Source organism: Halichoerus grypus, chromosome 11 (genome assembly GCF_964656455.1).
Source record: "Halichoerus grypus chromosome 11, mHalGry1.hap1.1, whole genome shotgun sequence".
In the NCBI taxonomy this organism is placed as follows: Eukaryota; Metazoa; Chordata; class Mammalia; order Carnivora; family Phocidae; genus Halichoerus; species Halichoerus grypus.
In genome coordinates, this window is record NC_135722.1 from 8,004,501 (window position 1) to 8,017,515 (window position 13,015).

General features: G+C 63.2%; 4 protein-coding genes across 11 annotated transcripts; 1 reads left to right on the top strand and 3 right to left on the bottom strand.

The window, feature by feature from the left end:
• Positions 1 to 1,814: 1,814 nt before the first annotated feature.
• On the top strand, positions 1,815 to 4,173 carry PPP1R14B (protein phosphatase 1 regulatory inhibitor subunit 14B). Its single transcript, XM_036100382.2, is given in 6 exon segments — positions 1,815 to 1,863; positions 1,866 to 1,972; positions 1,974 to 2,255; positions 3,375 to 3,458; positions 3,772 to 3,804; positions 3,900 to 4,173. Coding segments are annotated over 6 exon segments (609 nt in total). The 5' UTR covers positions 1,815 to 1,829; the 3' UTR covers positions 3,969 to 4,173.
• Positions 4,174 to 4,610: 437 nt separating this feature from the next.
• On the bottom strand, positions 4,611 to 7,429 carry FKBP2 (FKBP prolyl isomerase 2). Of its 4 annotated transcripts, none has more exons than XM_036100385.2 (6): positions 7,286 to 7,429; positions 5,862 to 6,030; positions 5,419 to 5,531; positions 5,251 to 5,297; positions 4,855 to 4,890; positions 4,611 to 4,764 (listed from the first exon to the last, which is right to left on the bottom strand). In XM_036100385.2, exons 2-6 carry the CDS (start codon positions 6,024 to 6,026, stop codon positions 4,703 to 4,705), a joined length of 423 nt encoding a protein of 140 aa, XP_035956278.1. In that variant the 5' UTR covers positions 6,027 to 6,030; positions 7,286 to 7,429; the 3' UTR covers positions 4,611 to 4,702. The 4 variants fall into 4 exon arrangements, with proteins under 4 accessions (XP_035956278.1, XP_035956281.1, XP_035956280.1 ...); XM_036100388.2 differs by lacking the exon at positions 7,286 to 7,429 and adding an exon at positions 6,883 to 7,008; XM_036100387.2 differs by lacking the exon at positions 7,286 to 7,429 and adding an exon at positions 6,756 to 6,869.
• On the bottom strand, positions 6,329 to 7,279 carry LOC118541000 (uncharacterized). Its single transcript, XM_036100378.2, has one exon. The coding sequence runs from the start codon at positions 7,135 to 7,137 to the stop codon at positions 6,340 to 6,342; it is 798 nt and encodes a 265-aa protein (XP_035956271.1). The 5' UTR covers positions 7,138 to 7,279; the 3' UTR covers positions 6,329 to 6,339.
• A 1,829-nt stretch (positions 7,430 to 9,258) lies between the features above and the next one.
• Positions 9,259 to 12,739, bottom strand: VEGFB (vascular endothelial growth factor B). 5 transcript variants are annotated; one of them, XM_078057854.1, is made up of 7 exons: positions 12,443 to 12,739; positions 11,833 to 11,875; positions 11,317 to 11,525; positions 11,064 to 11,137; positions 10,808 to 10,843; positions 10,320 to 10,454; positions 9,259 to 9,713 (listed from the first exon to the last, which is right to left on the bottom strand). In XM_078057854.1, exons 1-7 carry the CDS (start codon positions 12,500 to 12,502, stop codon positions 9,692 to 9,694), a joined length of 579 nt encoding a protein of 192 aa, XP_077913980.1. In that variant the 5' UTR covers positions 12,503 to 12,739; the 3' UTR covers positions 9,259 to 9,691. The 5 variants fall into 5 exon arrangements, with proteins under 5 accessions (XP_077913980.1, XP_077913978.1, XP_035956277.2 ...); XM_078057852.1 differs by having other exon boundaries at positions 10,320 to 10,555; positions 12,443 to 12,737; XM_036100384.2 differs by having other exon boundaries at positions 11,329 to 11,525; positions 12,443 to 12,730.
• Positions 12,740 to 13,015: the final 276 nt, after the last annotated feature.

Sequence of the window (13,015 nt, forward strand, 5' to 3'; positions counted from 1 at the left end):
ACATACCATTCCCAGCCTCTGCATTCATTGTCTCTTTCTCCCAGCTACAGGGTAAGCTCAAAGTGCTGGGTTTGAGTTTGGCCGCAGCACCCGCTGTGTGACCTTGGGCTGGTCTCAGCCTGTCTCTGAACCGTGCCTGCTGCAGTGGGTTTCTCTGACATCCAGAGAGAAGGTGTCTGTGAGAGACTGGGGCAGAACGGCTTGCTGCCCCTCAGATGCTGAGACTCAGCCTGGGACTGCGGAGGGCGAGCCTGCCGTCCGTGGAAGCATCTCTGAGGGGCTAGACGCCCTTGTTGGGTGCTTTCTAGGGGCGGATGGGGGGGTGAGTAGAGACTTTGTGTCAGGGGGTCTGGGTTCACAAGCTGACCTCTGTGGTACTGTCATTGACCCTTCCACGTATTTTCTCACTGAATCTTGGCCATGAGCTTCTGAGGAAATGCTAGGCACAGAGAAAGCCATTCATTCTTTCATTCAGTCACGTGTTCAGCCAACAGTTACAAGTCTGACACTGGTGCTGGGAGTTCAGCAAGAATCGGGTCATCTGCTCCATACACGCGGGTCTGAAGCCCAGCCGGTCACTGCATGTTGGGCATCAGCAGTAAACAAGGGCCCCACGGAGCACACAGTCTAGAAGGGAGAGACAGAGATCCCATGAATGAGAGAGACCATTCAGAGATACGGAAGATCTCACGGGGTGCCGAAATGAGAAACACGGTCTGTCAGAGAGAGGTGGGCCAGGTAAGGCGCCTGTGAATGCTGAAGGACAGAAGGCGCTGCAGGGCAACGATCTGTGGGAGAGTGAATGAGGTGGCCTCAAGCTGGAGCCGACTGTATGGAACCGACCCGAGGAACGCTTTTTATGGGTCAGCTGTTATTATCATTTTTATTATCGGGGGTACCGTCTCCCCCATTTCCCAGCTCTTTACTTCTGAGTTCCCTCTTTGTACACATAGAGGTTGCGGGGAGTTGGGGGGGCAGGTGGAGGCGCGGCTGGCCGCGTCCTGTCGAAGCCAGCCGAACGAGGGCGCCCCAAACAAGTTCTGCGCTTCCCCGCCCTGGCTCCGCTGAGAGGGAGGGGCGGCCAGGCCCGGCCAGACTCCGAGAACTACGTTTCCCATAATTCCGTTCCCCGCCGCCATCTTGGCCGGGGGGCGGTGGCAGCCTAGGGTTTAGCCCCTCGGGCCGTTGAGCCGGTTCCGCTCGCCCCTACCCTGGGCCTCCACCGTGGGGGTTGCGTGTCCTCGCCGAGTAGGGCGTCCGGGGACCTGGGCAGCTCCTGTCCCCTTTCTCCACCCCTCCACCCTTGGGAGCCTGGTCCACGTGTCGGTCTACGCGGAGGAGGCTGCTTGCCCTCCTCTGGCCAAGGACCGGAGGACCCAGACCTGAGGGGCTCCCAAGTCTCCTCTCCAGACCCTCGTCCTGCACATACTGCCCACTCCCCTCCATTCCCAGATGACCCCTGTTTTTGCATCAGTGAGGACAGAACACTAGCATCCCGGCAGGAGCCCAAATCCCGGTACTGGGCGCCTAGAACGCCAGGGTTGAGGCAGAAAGGTTAAAAGGGGTATCAAACAGCCAGGCCCAAACCCCTGACGACTAGACCCTCCCCTATCCCCTGCCCGGGGGCGGGGTGGGAGTGAGGGGCCTGCGGAGGGACTGGCCCTTTAAGGGGGTGTGGTCGGGGGGCGGGGGAAGCGAGCGAGACAGAGAAAGCGGCTTCGGCGGCGGCGGCGGCGGCGGCGGCTCGGGCGGCGGCCGCGGGGGACAAAGGGCGGGCGGATCGGCGGGGAGGGGGCGGGGCGCGGCCAGGCCAGGCCCGGGGGCTCCGCATGCTGCAGCTGCCCCCGGGCGCCCCCGCCGCCGCCCTCGCCGCGGAGCCGCGCGGAGCCGAGCCCGCGAGCTAACCCGAGCCAGCGGCCCGGAGCCAGCCGGCGGGCGTCCCGGAGGTGGCGGCGCAGGGAGGGGCCCGACGCGCGCACGTGGCCCCGGCGGCCGCCATGGCGGACAGCGGCCCCGCGGGGGGCGCGGCGTTGGCGGCCCCGGCCCCCGGGCCGGGCAGTGGTGGCCCAGGGCCCCGCGTCTACTTTCAGAGCCCCCCTGGGGCTGCAGGCGAGGGCCCGGGCGGCGCGGACGACGAGGGCCCAGTGAGGCGCCAAGGGAAGGTCACGGTCAAGTACGACCGCAAGGAGCTACGGAAGCGCCTCAACCTAGAGGAGTGGATCCTGGAGCAGCTCACTCGCCTCTACGACTGCCAGGTGTGTCCCCTACTCTGCGCCGAGACCCTAAAATCGTGCCCTAGTCGGGCTGCTTGGGAACCCCACCTTGCTCCTGCCTGTCACCTGGAGTCAATGGGCGCTCCGCTTCCGCGCGCTCCCCTCCCTTTCTATACTCCCCGCCCCCAGTGTGTGCTCTTTCTTGTCTGACCTTAAGTCACTCCTGTCTTCTCTCTCGTGACGCCCTCATGTCACTACCCTGGTCAAGCTTGGGGTCTTGTAGAAGCCTCAAGGGATAGCCTGGGCCATGGGCAGGAGGCAGGAGGCTAGCCCGGGCTGGCGGTGGAAGGAGGTCTACCTGGTGCCTCCTAATCTAAACTGGTTAAAAGGCGCAAGTCTGGTGGGATTGTAAAGGGTCTGGGCTGTTCTAATGGGCCAGCCTGCAGCTCCATTTTGGTGTAGGGGCAGGCTAGCTGTCCTCTGGGTTCTGGTTCTCCACCCCATGACTCCTTCCTTGCTCAAATGGTGACTCAGGCCCCGGGGGGCAGGGTGGAGGAGTGGGCTTGCCCTGTGCTGCCTACCCTAGACCAGCCCTGGAATGCAGCTGGCTCCAGACTGGATAGACGCTTCCTGGGGGGGGGGGGGGGGGGGGGGGAGGGGTGGCGGGCACCCCCTCCCTCAGCAAAGCATAGGCTCTTTGTTTCCCCCTTAGCAGGCCTGGGTCCTTCCCACTGACCCCTCACCCTGTACTTCCTCCCCACTCCTGGGAAGCTGTGACAGGTGTTTGGGGGAGGGGGAGGGGCTGTGAGGAGTTGAGACAGCTGGCCCCACCTGTGCGCTGACTGGGGGAGGGGGCGCCGGGAAGTTGGGGCAACACATCTGCAGGGTTCTCAGCCCAGGGTCCCCCAGCCCTAGCTGTCTGGCCCTGTCTGGCACCCACGGTGCCCAACTGGCAGGGACAGGAAGCTCCCCCCCCTCATTGGGCATTTTGCCTTGGCACAGGCCTGATCTGTTTTCTTCCTCGGACAGCTGCCGCTGTCGGCTGGGTGAGGAAGGCTGGCTCATCCTGCGGTAGGGCAGGGGCCTCAGCCAGAGCCCCTCTCACACCCTCTCCCCCAACTCAGGCCCTTGTCTCTCCCTCCTCCCCCACCCCCACCCCAGGAAGAGGAGATCCCGGAGTTGGAGATTGATGTGGACGAACTCCTGGACATGGAGAGTGATGATACCCGGGCTGCCAGGGTCAAGGTGAGAGAGGGGCTGGGAGACAGCAGGGCCAGGTAGGGGGATCAGGGAGGAGAGGGCTGGAGGCACTGCCCCTTGGGTGAGCAAGGCTCTGGATTTAGGCCTCCTTTGGTTTTAGTCATTCAGCTCTGTGACGGTGAGCCTCGGCCTCCGCCTCCGTCAAATGGGGCTGATGGTGCTTGCCTAGCTGTTGGGTGGCCTGGCATCGCCTGCACCTTGGGGTGGCCCCAGGCCCTTGGAAGTGGGCACAGGTGAACCCTAGGTCACTGTTCCTTAGAACTCACAGCCATACTTACCCCTCCCCACGCCCTCCTAGGAGCTGCTGGTTGACTGTTACAAACCCACTGAGGTAAGTAAGTGGTTTCCCCAGAGGCGGGCGTGAGAGGAGCCTGGGTGTCTGTCATCTTGGAGTCTGGTCTCCCTAATGTCCTCCCTTCTGTTCAGGCCTTCATCTCTGGCCTGCTGGACAAGATCCGGGGCATGCAGAAGCTGAGCACACCCCAGAAGAAGTAAGGGTCCTTGACCCAGGTGAACGGTGGCTCCCACAGGACAATCGCTGCCCCCCGACCTCGTAGCAACAGCAATACCGGGGGGCCCTGCGGCCAGGCCTGGTGCCGTGAGCAGGGCTCCCCGTGCCCCTGGCCCAGGGGCCTCTTCCCTGCCCCCTCAGTTTTCCATTTTTGGGGTTTTTTATTGTTATTAAACTGATGGGACTTTTTGTGTTTTTATATTGACTCTGCGGCGCGGCCCTTTAATAAAGCTAGGATATGCCTTTGGTGCAGCTTACAGGTTCAGCTGGTCTCTTTTAGGGTGGACACACTGCTCTAGAACTGCCATCAGCTCAGCTTCTTCCCAGGTGAGCACAGGCCTTCCTGAGGGCCATGTAGCCATGGCGATAGCCCAGTGCTGGCTCCCAGACCAAGAGCTGGAAGTGGCTGGGGGGCTGGGGGAAGTGGTGTTGCTGCTGGCAGGCCAGGGGCCACCATGCCACCTAGGGCCTGGCCATCGTGATCCCCATGTCACTGAGCCCACACCCAAGGCTCTCTGCAGCCAAGAAAGAAGAGGGGTTGGGTGGTGCCAAGGGAGAGCATATACCGCCTGAAGCTGTGGGTTCTAAGTCTCTCGGGGCCCACAAACACACACAGGCTCACTTCATGGGCTTTAAGGGTTTTTTTTTTTGTTTTTTGGTTTTTTTTAAACAGTCTGGTCCCTGATGGGGGCCTCTCCGCTGCCCCTTCCCAGTTTCGCTACAGTTCTGAACGTCGCTCAATTTTGAGCAGCTCCACCTCAAACACGAGGGTTGCACCACCTGCAGGGGAGAAGAGGGGACAGAATGAGAACCAGGACCACAGGGAGATGAGATGGGTGCAGGACCTGGGGGGACAGGAAGGTATATTACCTGGAATCTTTGGGGGAGCTCCCCGCTCTCCGTACCCTGTCAAAGATGCACAAAGAAACAGTGAGCTGTAGTCAGGCAAAGGGAGAGATGTGCTGCAGACATCCAGGCTGAAGCCAGGCCTCTGCCCATCTCAACAAGAAAGCCAGAAATGGAGAAGGTGTAATGGAGACGGGAAGGGGCTACAAAAGTTCTGGTAGAGGGCAGAGGGTGGGCACCAGAATCAAGTGTCCCAGGGGTCTTGCCCTGTTCTCACTGCTGGACTTAGCTAGACTTGGAGGAGGCATGTGCTATAATGAATGGACGGGGTGGAAACCAATGCAGAGGCTGAACCAGCCTTCACCCTTCCCCAGACACACACCCAAACTCCCCTCTCCAGGCTTAGGAAGGGCCTCTTACCCAACTCTGATGGGATCACCAGCTTCCGTTTTTCTCCTTCACACATCCTGCAGGACAACACATGTTCAGCACATGGCAAGCACCCAGGCTCCCTGCCCCCCACCCCATCCCTGGGGCTTGCCTCCCACAATCCACCTCCTCGACCACAGCCATGGCCCCCTGACTCACCCCAGCAGCCCCTGGTCCCAGCCCTTGATGACCTGGCCTGTGCCCAGGGAGAAGACAAAGGGCTGGTTCTGGGGCAGGCTGCTGTCAAATTCCGTCCCATCTTCCAGCTTCCCCTGTGGGACCATGGGAAGGCCAGTGAAGAGGAGGGTCCACTCTGACACACCTCCCCACCCAGCTGCTCTCCCCAAGCTGGCTCCCCATTGGCAGCCATAGCCCTAGAAGGGGACAGAGCCTTGGGCAGCTCATAGGACACTGTCACTGCTTGCTGGTGCCAACCTGGGGATCAGGCAGTGAACAGCAGGGTAGAACTATGGAAACTAGTGTAAAAGGGAGAGGGGACTTGCCCAAGGTCACCCACCTTGTAGGCTGAGGGATCGCACTTCCAAGTCCTCTCAGGTCCCCAGAAGCCCCACCCACCCCAAATGCTCCACTCCCTCACCCACCGTGTAGTGCATGTGCAGGACGTCCCCCTTGCGCGATTTGATGGGACAGTGGTCTACCCGCTTCTTGACCCCGATCTGCAGCTTCCGTTTGCCCTCGGCCCCCGCAGCAGTGGCCAGGGCGCTCAGGCAGATGGACAGTACTGTCAGGACCCAGCTCAGCCTCATGTCTCTGCGGGGACAGACCCCAACCGACCGACCAACCGACCGGGGGGTAGGGCGGGGAAGGCATGGAATAGGGGCAGGTACCAGGAGAATTCCACCCCCACCGTACCTTGCCTGCCCCTAGGGATCCCCTTGTCCCGGGTCACCGCCCCCTCCCCCGGGCTCCGCGGCCACACTTACCAGTCCAGTGAGAAGGGGGCTTGCCCGAGGACCCCAGGAGCGGGGGGAGGGGGTCAGGGGAGGCCACAGCAGCCAGGGCCCCGCCCCTTTGCTCACCCCCAGCCCTTCCTTCCCTCCCGGTCCCCAGCTCCACTCTTCAATTCCCACCCGTCCCTTTACGCAAAGTCCAGACCCTATCTGGCTGCCCAGCAGTTGTCTCGACCGGGCGACCCCATTCACGCCACACCCAGTTGCCCCCCGCCCAGCACACCCACACTTCTGCGGCCGCTGCAGGGGGCCTGCCCCGAGGGACCCATACATCGCCGCTGGGTGGCTCCGGGGAGCCCCGATCCTCCGGAGGCACCCCCCAGGCCGCGCCTGTGCCTCCGCCCGGGGCGCCGCCCCAGCTCTGAGCCCTCGGGGGCCTGCGGGGTACCCAGACTGGCCCCGTGTCGGGTGGCCGCCGAGCCCGCTCCACCCATACCACCTCCCCTGGGGGAGTTCTCGGCCTACCGCGTCCCCAGGCCCGGCCCCCGCGGAGACCGCCCCCGCGTGGACGCCCCGGGCCATTACCTGGGCCTACCCCTTCGCTTGACTCCTTGACCCCACCCTTTAGAGGACGTAGTTCCGCCCCCTGCTCTGGAGCCCCGCCCTCAACAGAACCAGACCCTTCTTCCTGAACGGTAGCCACGCCACTCACCGGCTGAAGGCCCGCCCCCAGCGCCTGGGCTCCGTCCCCTTCGGTCTCCAAACCCGAGGCTCCGCCTTCCCCCTGTTCCAGCTCCTCCTCCAAGGACCAGGCTCCGCCCCCTACCTGTCCTGGCTCCGCCCCCAGCCCCGGAGCTCCGCCTTCTACTGGAACCAGCTCAGAGGTTCCACCCGTCTCTGTACCACGTCCCGCCCCGACTCCCAGGGCTCCGCCCCGTGCGGCGTGAGAACCCTCCCCCTGCGGCATCCCCAGACAGCTCCGACCCCAACCCCCAATTTCCTCCTAACCTATCCCTCGTTAACACTCGGAGCCCCGGCCCGCTTCTGCCCGGCCTGATCCAGCCTGCCCCCTTGGACCCCGGCTCCCCCCAGCCCGGGCTGTGGCCCCCGCTCACCTCCTCGCCGCGCCCCCGGAGTCAACCCCAGTCGCGCTGCCGCCTCTGCGCAGGCGCGTCACCGTCGCTACCAGGCCGGGCCACGCCGCCCGCCCTCATTGGACTGTGCGAAACCCGCTGCCACACGCCCTCTGGGGCGGCCTTTCCCCCAGCCCCGCCCCCGCGCCACCACGTGACGACGCGCTACTTCCGGTGGCTGGGTAGTCGATAAGGTTAGGTGAAAGTGACTTCCTAAAGTGCCTTTGGCACTTCCGGTCGAGGTGAAATTAAGGTCAGGCGGACAGGGGTTCCCGGAGGGGGTCTTGAGACGCCATTTTATTTCATCCCCAGGCTCCCCCACAGCGTTCCCGTTTGTCCCTGGGCCTCTTCGGGATCCACAGTGTCCAGTTAGTTGCAGTGGAGAGAGCCTGGGCTTCAGACTTGCGTTTGAATTTGGGGTCTGCCGTTCATTGACTGGCAATGTGACCTTGAGCAAGTTCCTGGGCCTGGTAGGCTCTGGAGTCCCTGTACCGCGGGCTTGGCAACACCCACCTGGCAGGGCCACGGTGGGATTGCGGCCATGAGGTGCTCCCCCAGGCCCTGGCCCACAGCTAATGCTCTCCCTTTGCTCCGCGCGGCGTCCAGGCCTGCCTCTACCTGCCGCACACTGACCACTGAGTCATGACGGCAGTGGTCTGGCTGGGCCGGTTCCCCCAACCAGACTGGTATTTTCAGGTGCCCCAGCACCCAGCAGTGCCCAGTCAACATCTCTCAACTGAAGTAATGAACTTGTAGTTGGGAGGCCACGAAACCTAAACTGAGTGTTACAGACGGCCAACTGGGGGTCACATCCCCAGGTCCATCAGACTTTCTGAGCCTGTTTCCTCAATTGGAAAAGGAAGATAATCACCAGTGCTGACCTTAGAATTGAGGACTAAGCGAGGGGGTGCATATAAAGTACTGTGTGTGTCCAGCACTGAGTGGGCTGGGGAGGGGGCAGCTCTAGGGTCCCCAGCCCTCATCTGTCTCACTTCTGTTGAGCTATGGCATTTTCAGTGACAGCATAGCTGAGAAAAATGATTTGAAATCGGTAATCACAGGAATTGTCTCTTCTGGTTTAACCCCACTCCTGCCTTGGGCCCAACAAGATCACTACCATGCCCTCCAATCTCCCACCTCAGAGGCCTCCATTAGGGTAGCCACTTTGGGTTAACCTCTGCCCCCGAATGTCCTGTCTCAGCAAGGTAAGCATTGGGTCCCCAAGGTTGGCCTTTGGTCTGCCCCTCACTCCCCACTGGAGGCTGCAGGCAGAAGGCTGGGCGCAGAGCTTAGGCTGGGTCAGACAAAAGTCAGAAGAGTCCCAAGCAGGGGCTGGTGGGGAGCCCAAGGTGAAGGGAGGTGAAGGTGGAGAAAACTGTGTGCTTGGGGGTGAGGGGACCTATCTCCCAAACCAAGCCCACCAGCCTTGGGTACTTCCCTTTCGCAGAGGCGGGGACAGGGCAGGGGCGTGCCTTCAGAGTTAAGCTAGAGGAAGTAGCTTATATATAGAGTGCTGCCCGCCACAGAAGATGGGTTTTTCTATCAAGTGAAGACATAGTGACTTTCCTGGAGCCCAAGGGCCGGGGCCATAGAGCTCATCCATTCCCTCCGTGTACACATGTGGAAGCTGAGGCTCAGAGAGGGGGCAGTGACAACCTAGATCATTCAGCAGATCTGGGTCCCACCTCAAGCTCACTGGCCACAGCAGGCCATCTCCTTCCAGAAAGGAGCCTTTGTGATGAGCAGGGGGGACAGGGCCTGGATGTGACAACAGGACTGTTAAGAAGACACAGTTCCGGCTCTGTCCGTGACCTGGTAGGGGACCTCGGGCCTCATTTCCTCCACAGACACAATGAAGGAGTAAGACCAGCTCTGGCTCGAGGAGGCACTGTGACGCAGAATGCCTGAATCCCCCAGCCAGGACAGTGACAAACAGTGACACAGGCAGGGACAGCTCCTTCCATCTCTTTTATCAGGGTCGGGGGTTCACAGTTCTCACACCGAAGCCCAACTCCCAGTATGTGTGGAGGATCGGTGTCTTCTTAGGGAGGCGACAGAGAAGCCAGCTGTAAGACGCTCACTTGTACCTGGTGGGTGAAAACGGAGATGGGACCCCTTCTCTCCCGGGTTAGTCCGCGACCCCTGGTGCTGCCTAACATCTCCTCGTCCAGCTGCCCACCCTGTTGGGTGGCAGCCTTGGAGGGACCCGGGACAGCTGGGAAGTCCTCTGAGAGGCCCAGGTCCTGGAGCAGCTTCTGCCCACGCGGAGATCTTGGGACTGGGCTCTTCTCAACATGTTGCCCTCTTGTCCCCCTCTGGGGCGGGGGGGGGGGGGGGGGGGCGCGGCCTGTGAGGCAAGTGGCCCTGCGGAGTCTGAAAAACAACGTGTCACCTTCGCAGCTTCCGGCATCTGAGGAAGGGAGGAAGGGGTCTGGTCATGTGGGCACGGCTCAGCCCGTGCTCCTCTAGATTCACCCCTTTGTTACCTTCTGTGAACCCCATTCTTTCCTACCACTCCTGGCGAGCCCCAACTGGCCTGGCCCACGTGATGCCACCCCATGGCCTCGCTGTGGAAGGGAGGAGGGGTGAGAAGCACCTTGGACAAGGGTGGACAAGGATTCCATGGTGTCCCTTGGCCTCTCACAGAGTCCCCAAGGTGGGACAAATGTCTCCCACAGGAGCCTTTAGAAAGGCCCAGAGCTTCACAAACTGGAGAGCCGTCTCTCTCATCTTGACTGCAGGCAGATGTTACCTTTGGGGCCTCTGTGACCTCTCAGGGACCCATGTCGGGTGCCCCTGACCTCAGCCCTTGACCTCCTCTGCGGGCATCATGTATCCTCAAGCCCGACTCCCACATGAGAATGTGAACTCTGTTAACACTGATCCTGGTGGCTGCCTGGTAAATATCTGTTCGGCACATTCAGCAGCTTCCCCTTCCCTGACAGGCTCACCCCGGACCCGCTCCGGGAGCCCCGAGGCCTTCCCAAACAGATGCCGCCCGCCCGCAGCTCCTCACCGGCAGGTGTCTGGGTTGAGCTCTAGGCCCCGCCCTTGGCAACGGAGGAAGCTGCGGCGTCGGCAGCGACAGCGACAGGTCCTGGGGTCAGGGCGCTGGCGGCGCTGGGTGCAGCGTGGGCAGAGGGGCCTGGGGCTGGAGTGGGATGGGTGATGTCAGCTGGGGAGGGTGCTCCGGGGGCAGGGTCCCAGCCCGGAACGGAGCGGGGCTGGGGGCGGTGGTGGGGAGTGGAAGCCCTAGGAGGAGAAGCAACATGTCTGGGGCGGGAAAGGAAAGTCTTCCCAGGAGCTGGGGTTGGGCCAGAGCGCACAGACTCGGGGAGCAGAGAAAAAGGGGACAGGGGGACACAGTGGGAGGAGAAAGAGGGGACGGGACTGCAGCTTCCTGACACACTCACACCCCCACCCCCTCCGCCCCATCCACACGTTACATCCTGGCTGCTGGGCTTGGGCTCCAACCCCATTTCAGCAAGAGACCAAGAGACTCACCTGTCCGGCTTCAGAGCACCCTCTCTCTTTTTTGGTCTGAAAAGTAAGAGAGACAGACAGACACAAGGAGGAGGAAGAGGATCAGAAAAGCCAAGCCTCCTACTGTCTTACCCCAGATCCCAGGCCTACCCCAGTGCGAGTCTTGGCAATCTGGTCCCCACTGTGGTGTGCCACCATGCCCGGCGCCACCCCCTGGCCCCCCGCCCCCGCCGGAGCCTGGTCTCTGTGAGCTCAGAAGCGGGGGTCTGGCTGGCACCTGCATTCACACTGGCTGTGTTCTTCCAGGGACATCTCGCCCAGCTGACTGCTCGGGTAACGGATCATGAGGATCTGTGTTCCAGAGATAGAGGAGAGACAATGAGAGAGAGAGGCGGGGGGTGGGGGGAGAATCTTCATGGGCTGGAGGGAGAACCGCTCGCCCACCAGCCAAGGCTCTGGCCACTGCCCCCACGCCCCCAGTCCCACCGCCCCCAGAGCCCCAGCATCCACGCCAGCTGGGCACACCCCACCTGCCCTGGCACCTGCATTCGGACTTGGTGCTGCCCGGTGGGCACGCACTCCAGGCCGTCGTCAGGGCAGCAGCCCCCGCAGCGCTGCACCGTCACGCAGCTGGGTACCAGTTGCTTGGCCACGGTGCCCATGAGCTCCACAGTCAGGGGCACCACCACCTCCCGGGGCTGGCAGGTGGCACGGGTATAGACATCTATCCATGACACCACTGGGGGCAGATGCACAAGGGTTAAGTCCCCCCTGGGTTTCCTGCAGCTCCTCCCTGGTTCCCCTGTCCCCTGTCCCCCCACAGCTGTTCTCCCTAATTCCTGTGTCGCAGCCACCCTCCACTAGCCGTCTCTCTGCCCTCACAACCTGCCTTCCCCGGCCCAGGAACCCAGGAACCCCACTGCCTCGATTTCCTCTTCTGCGAAATGGGCAGAATAAGAGTTCGAGTCTTGGAGAGTGGCTGGGATTACACAAGGTGACGGGCAAACCTCCTCAGTGTTGGTTAGCGCAGTTATTGTTACTATTACCTTTCTTCTGGTGGCCGAGGGCATCAGGCTGGGACACGGGGCCCTGTAGGAGAGAAGGGACCTGGACCCAAGGTGCATTCAAGGAAGGGCTCGCCCTGTCGCTGTCCCCGGGGCTCTGCCCTGGCCGTCAAAAGGCTTCAACTCCTCTATGACATTTTTCCAGATTGCTCTGCTCCTGGGGTCACTCTAGCTTTACCTGTCGTCTCCTGGCCACCGGAGACCTGCCCCAGCCACGACAGTGGCCGCGTTGGTGGCGTCCAATCTCTAAGCCTGGGGGCCCGGCTGATTCGGACGCCGCGGGTCAGGAGGGGACACGGTGGGCGCCGAACCAAGTCCTGCGGGCACCGAGCGGCTCCGCCCCCGGCTGAACCCAGGGGACGGGGTGGGGCAGGGGAGTGGCCCGGGGCTGGGCTGGCGGGCTGGCGGGCTGGCGGGCAGACGGGGAGGGACTCCTCCCGGGGGATGCCCTGGCCGGATCCCCGCCACGCCCCGGTCCGCAGCCCGACCCCGCGGATCCCCGAGGCAGAGGCCGCTCCGCGACTCCCCACTTCCGCCAACCTTGAGAGAGGGCACGGCGGGCGGGCGGGCGGGATGTCGGGGACGCACGTACCTGGGCGGGGGCCAGATGCAGGAGCGCGGCGAGCAGCAGGCGGCGGAGCAGGGGGCTCATGGTGCCCGCGGGGGCCGCGCGCCGGGGGCGCCCGCATCGCCCTAGCCCGGTGGCGCGGGGGGCGGCGGCAGCCAGAGCCCCATGGCGCGGGCCCGGGCGCGGCGGGCGGGGGCCGGGCGCGGGGGGCGGCTCCTCCGCGGCCCCCTCCCGAGCCCTGAGCGCAGGCAGCGCAGCGCAGCGCAGCAGCGGCGGCCGGAGGAGCCGGGCGGGCGGGCGGCCGGTGGCGGCGGGCGGCGGCGGCGGGGACGGCGGGGGCGGCGGGGGGCCGGGCCCGGGCTGGCGGGCGGGCGGCTCATGTGACCCAGACACGCGCTCCCCACCGGGCCGCGGGGCGGGGGAGGGGCGGGGGAAGGGGGGGCGAGGCCGCCGCCGGGGCCCGCCCCCTACACACACACACACACACACACACACACACACACACACACACACACACACACACACACACACACACACACACACACACACACACACACACACACACACACACACACACACACACACACACACACACAC

Coding starts and splice junctions, on each gene's coding strand:
- FKBP2 (XM_036100385.2), bottom strand. CDS start 6,026: ATGAGGCTGAGCTGGGTCCTGACAGTACTGTCCATCTGCCTGAGCGCC. Junction 5,298..5,418: donor TGGGACCAGGGGCTGCTGGG/GTGAGTCAGGGG, acceptor GTTGTCCTGCAG/GATGTGTGAAGGAGAAAAAC. Junction 4,891..5,250: donor GGTGATCCCATCAGAGTTGG/GTAAGAGGCCCT, acceptor CATCTTTGACAG/GGTACGGAGAGCGGGGAGCT.
- LOC118541000 (XM_036100378.2), bottom strand. CDS start 7,137: ATGCCGCAGGGGGAGGGTTCTCACGCCGCACGGGGCGGAGCCCTGGGA.
- VEGFB (XM_078057852.1), bottom strand. CDS start 12,502: ATGAGCCCCCTGCTCCGCCGCCTGCTGCTCGCCGCGCTCCTGCATCTG. Junction 11,138..11,316: donor GAATGCAGGTGCCAGGGCAG/GTGGGGTGTGCC, acceptor TCTGGAACACAG/ATCCTCATGATCCGTTACCC. Junction 10,556..10,807: donor GGTGCTCTGAAGCCGGACAG/GTGAGTCTCTTG, acceptor TTCTCCTCCTAG/GGCTTCCACTCCCCACCACC.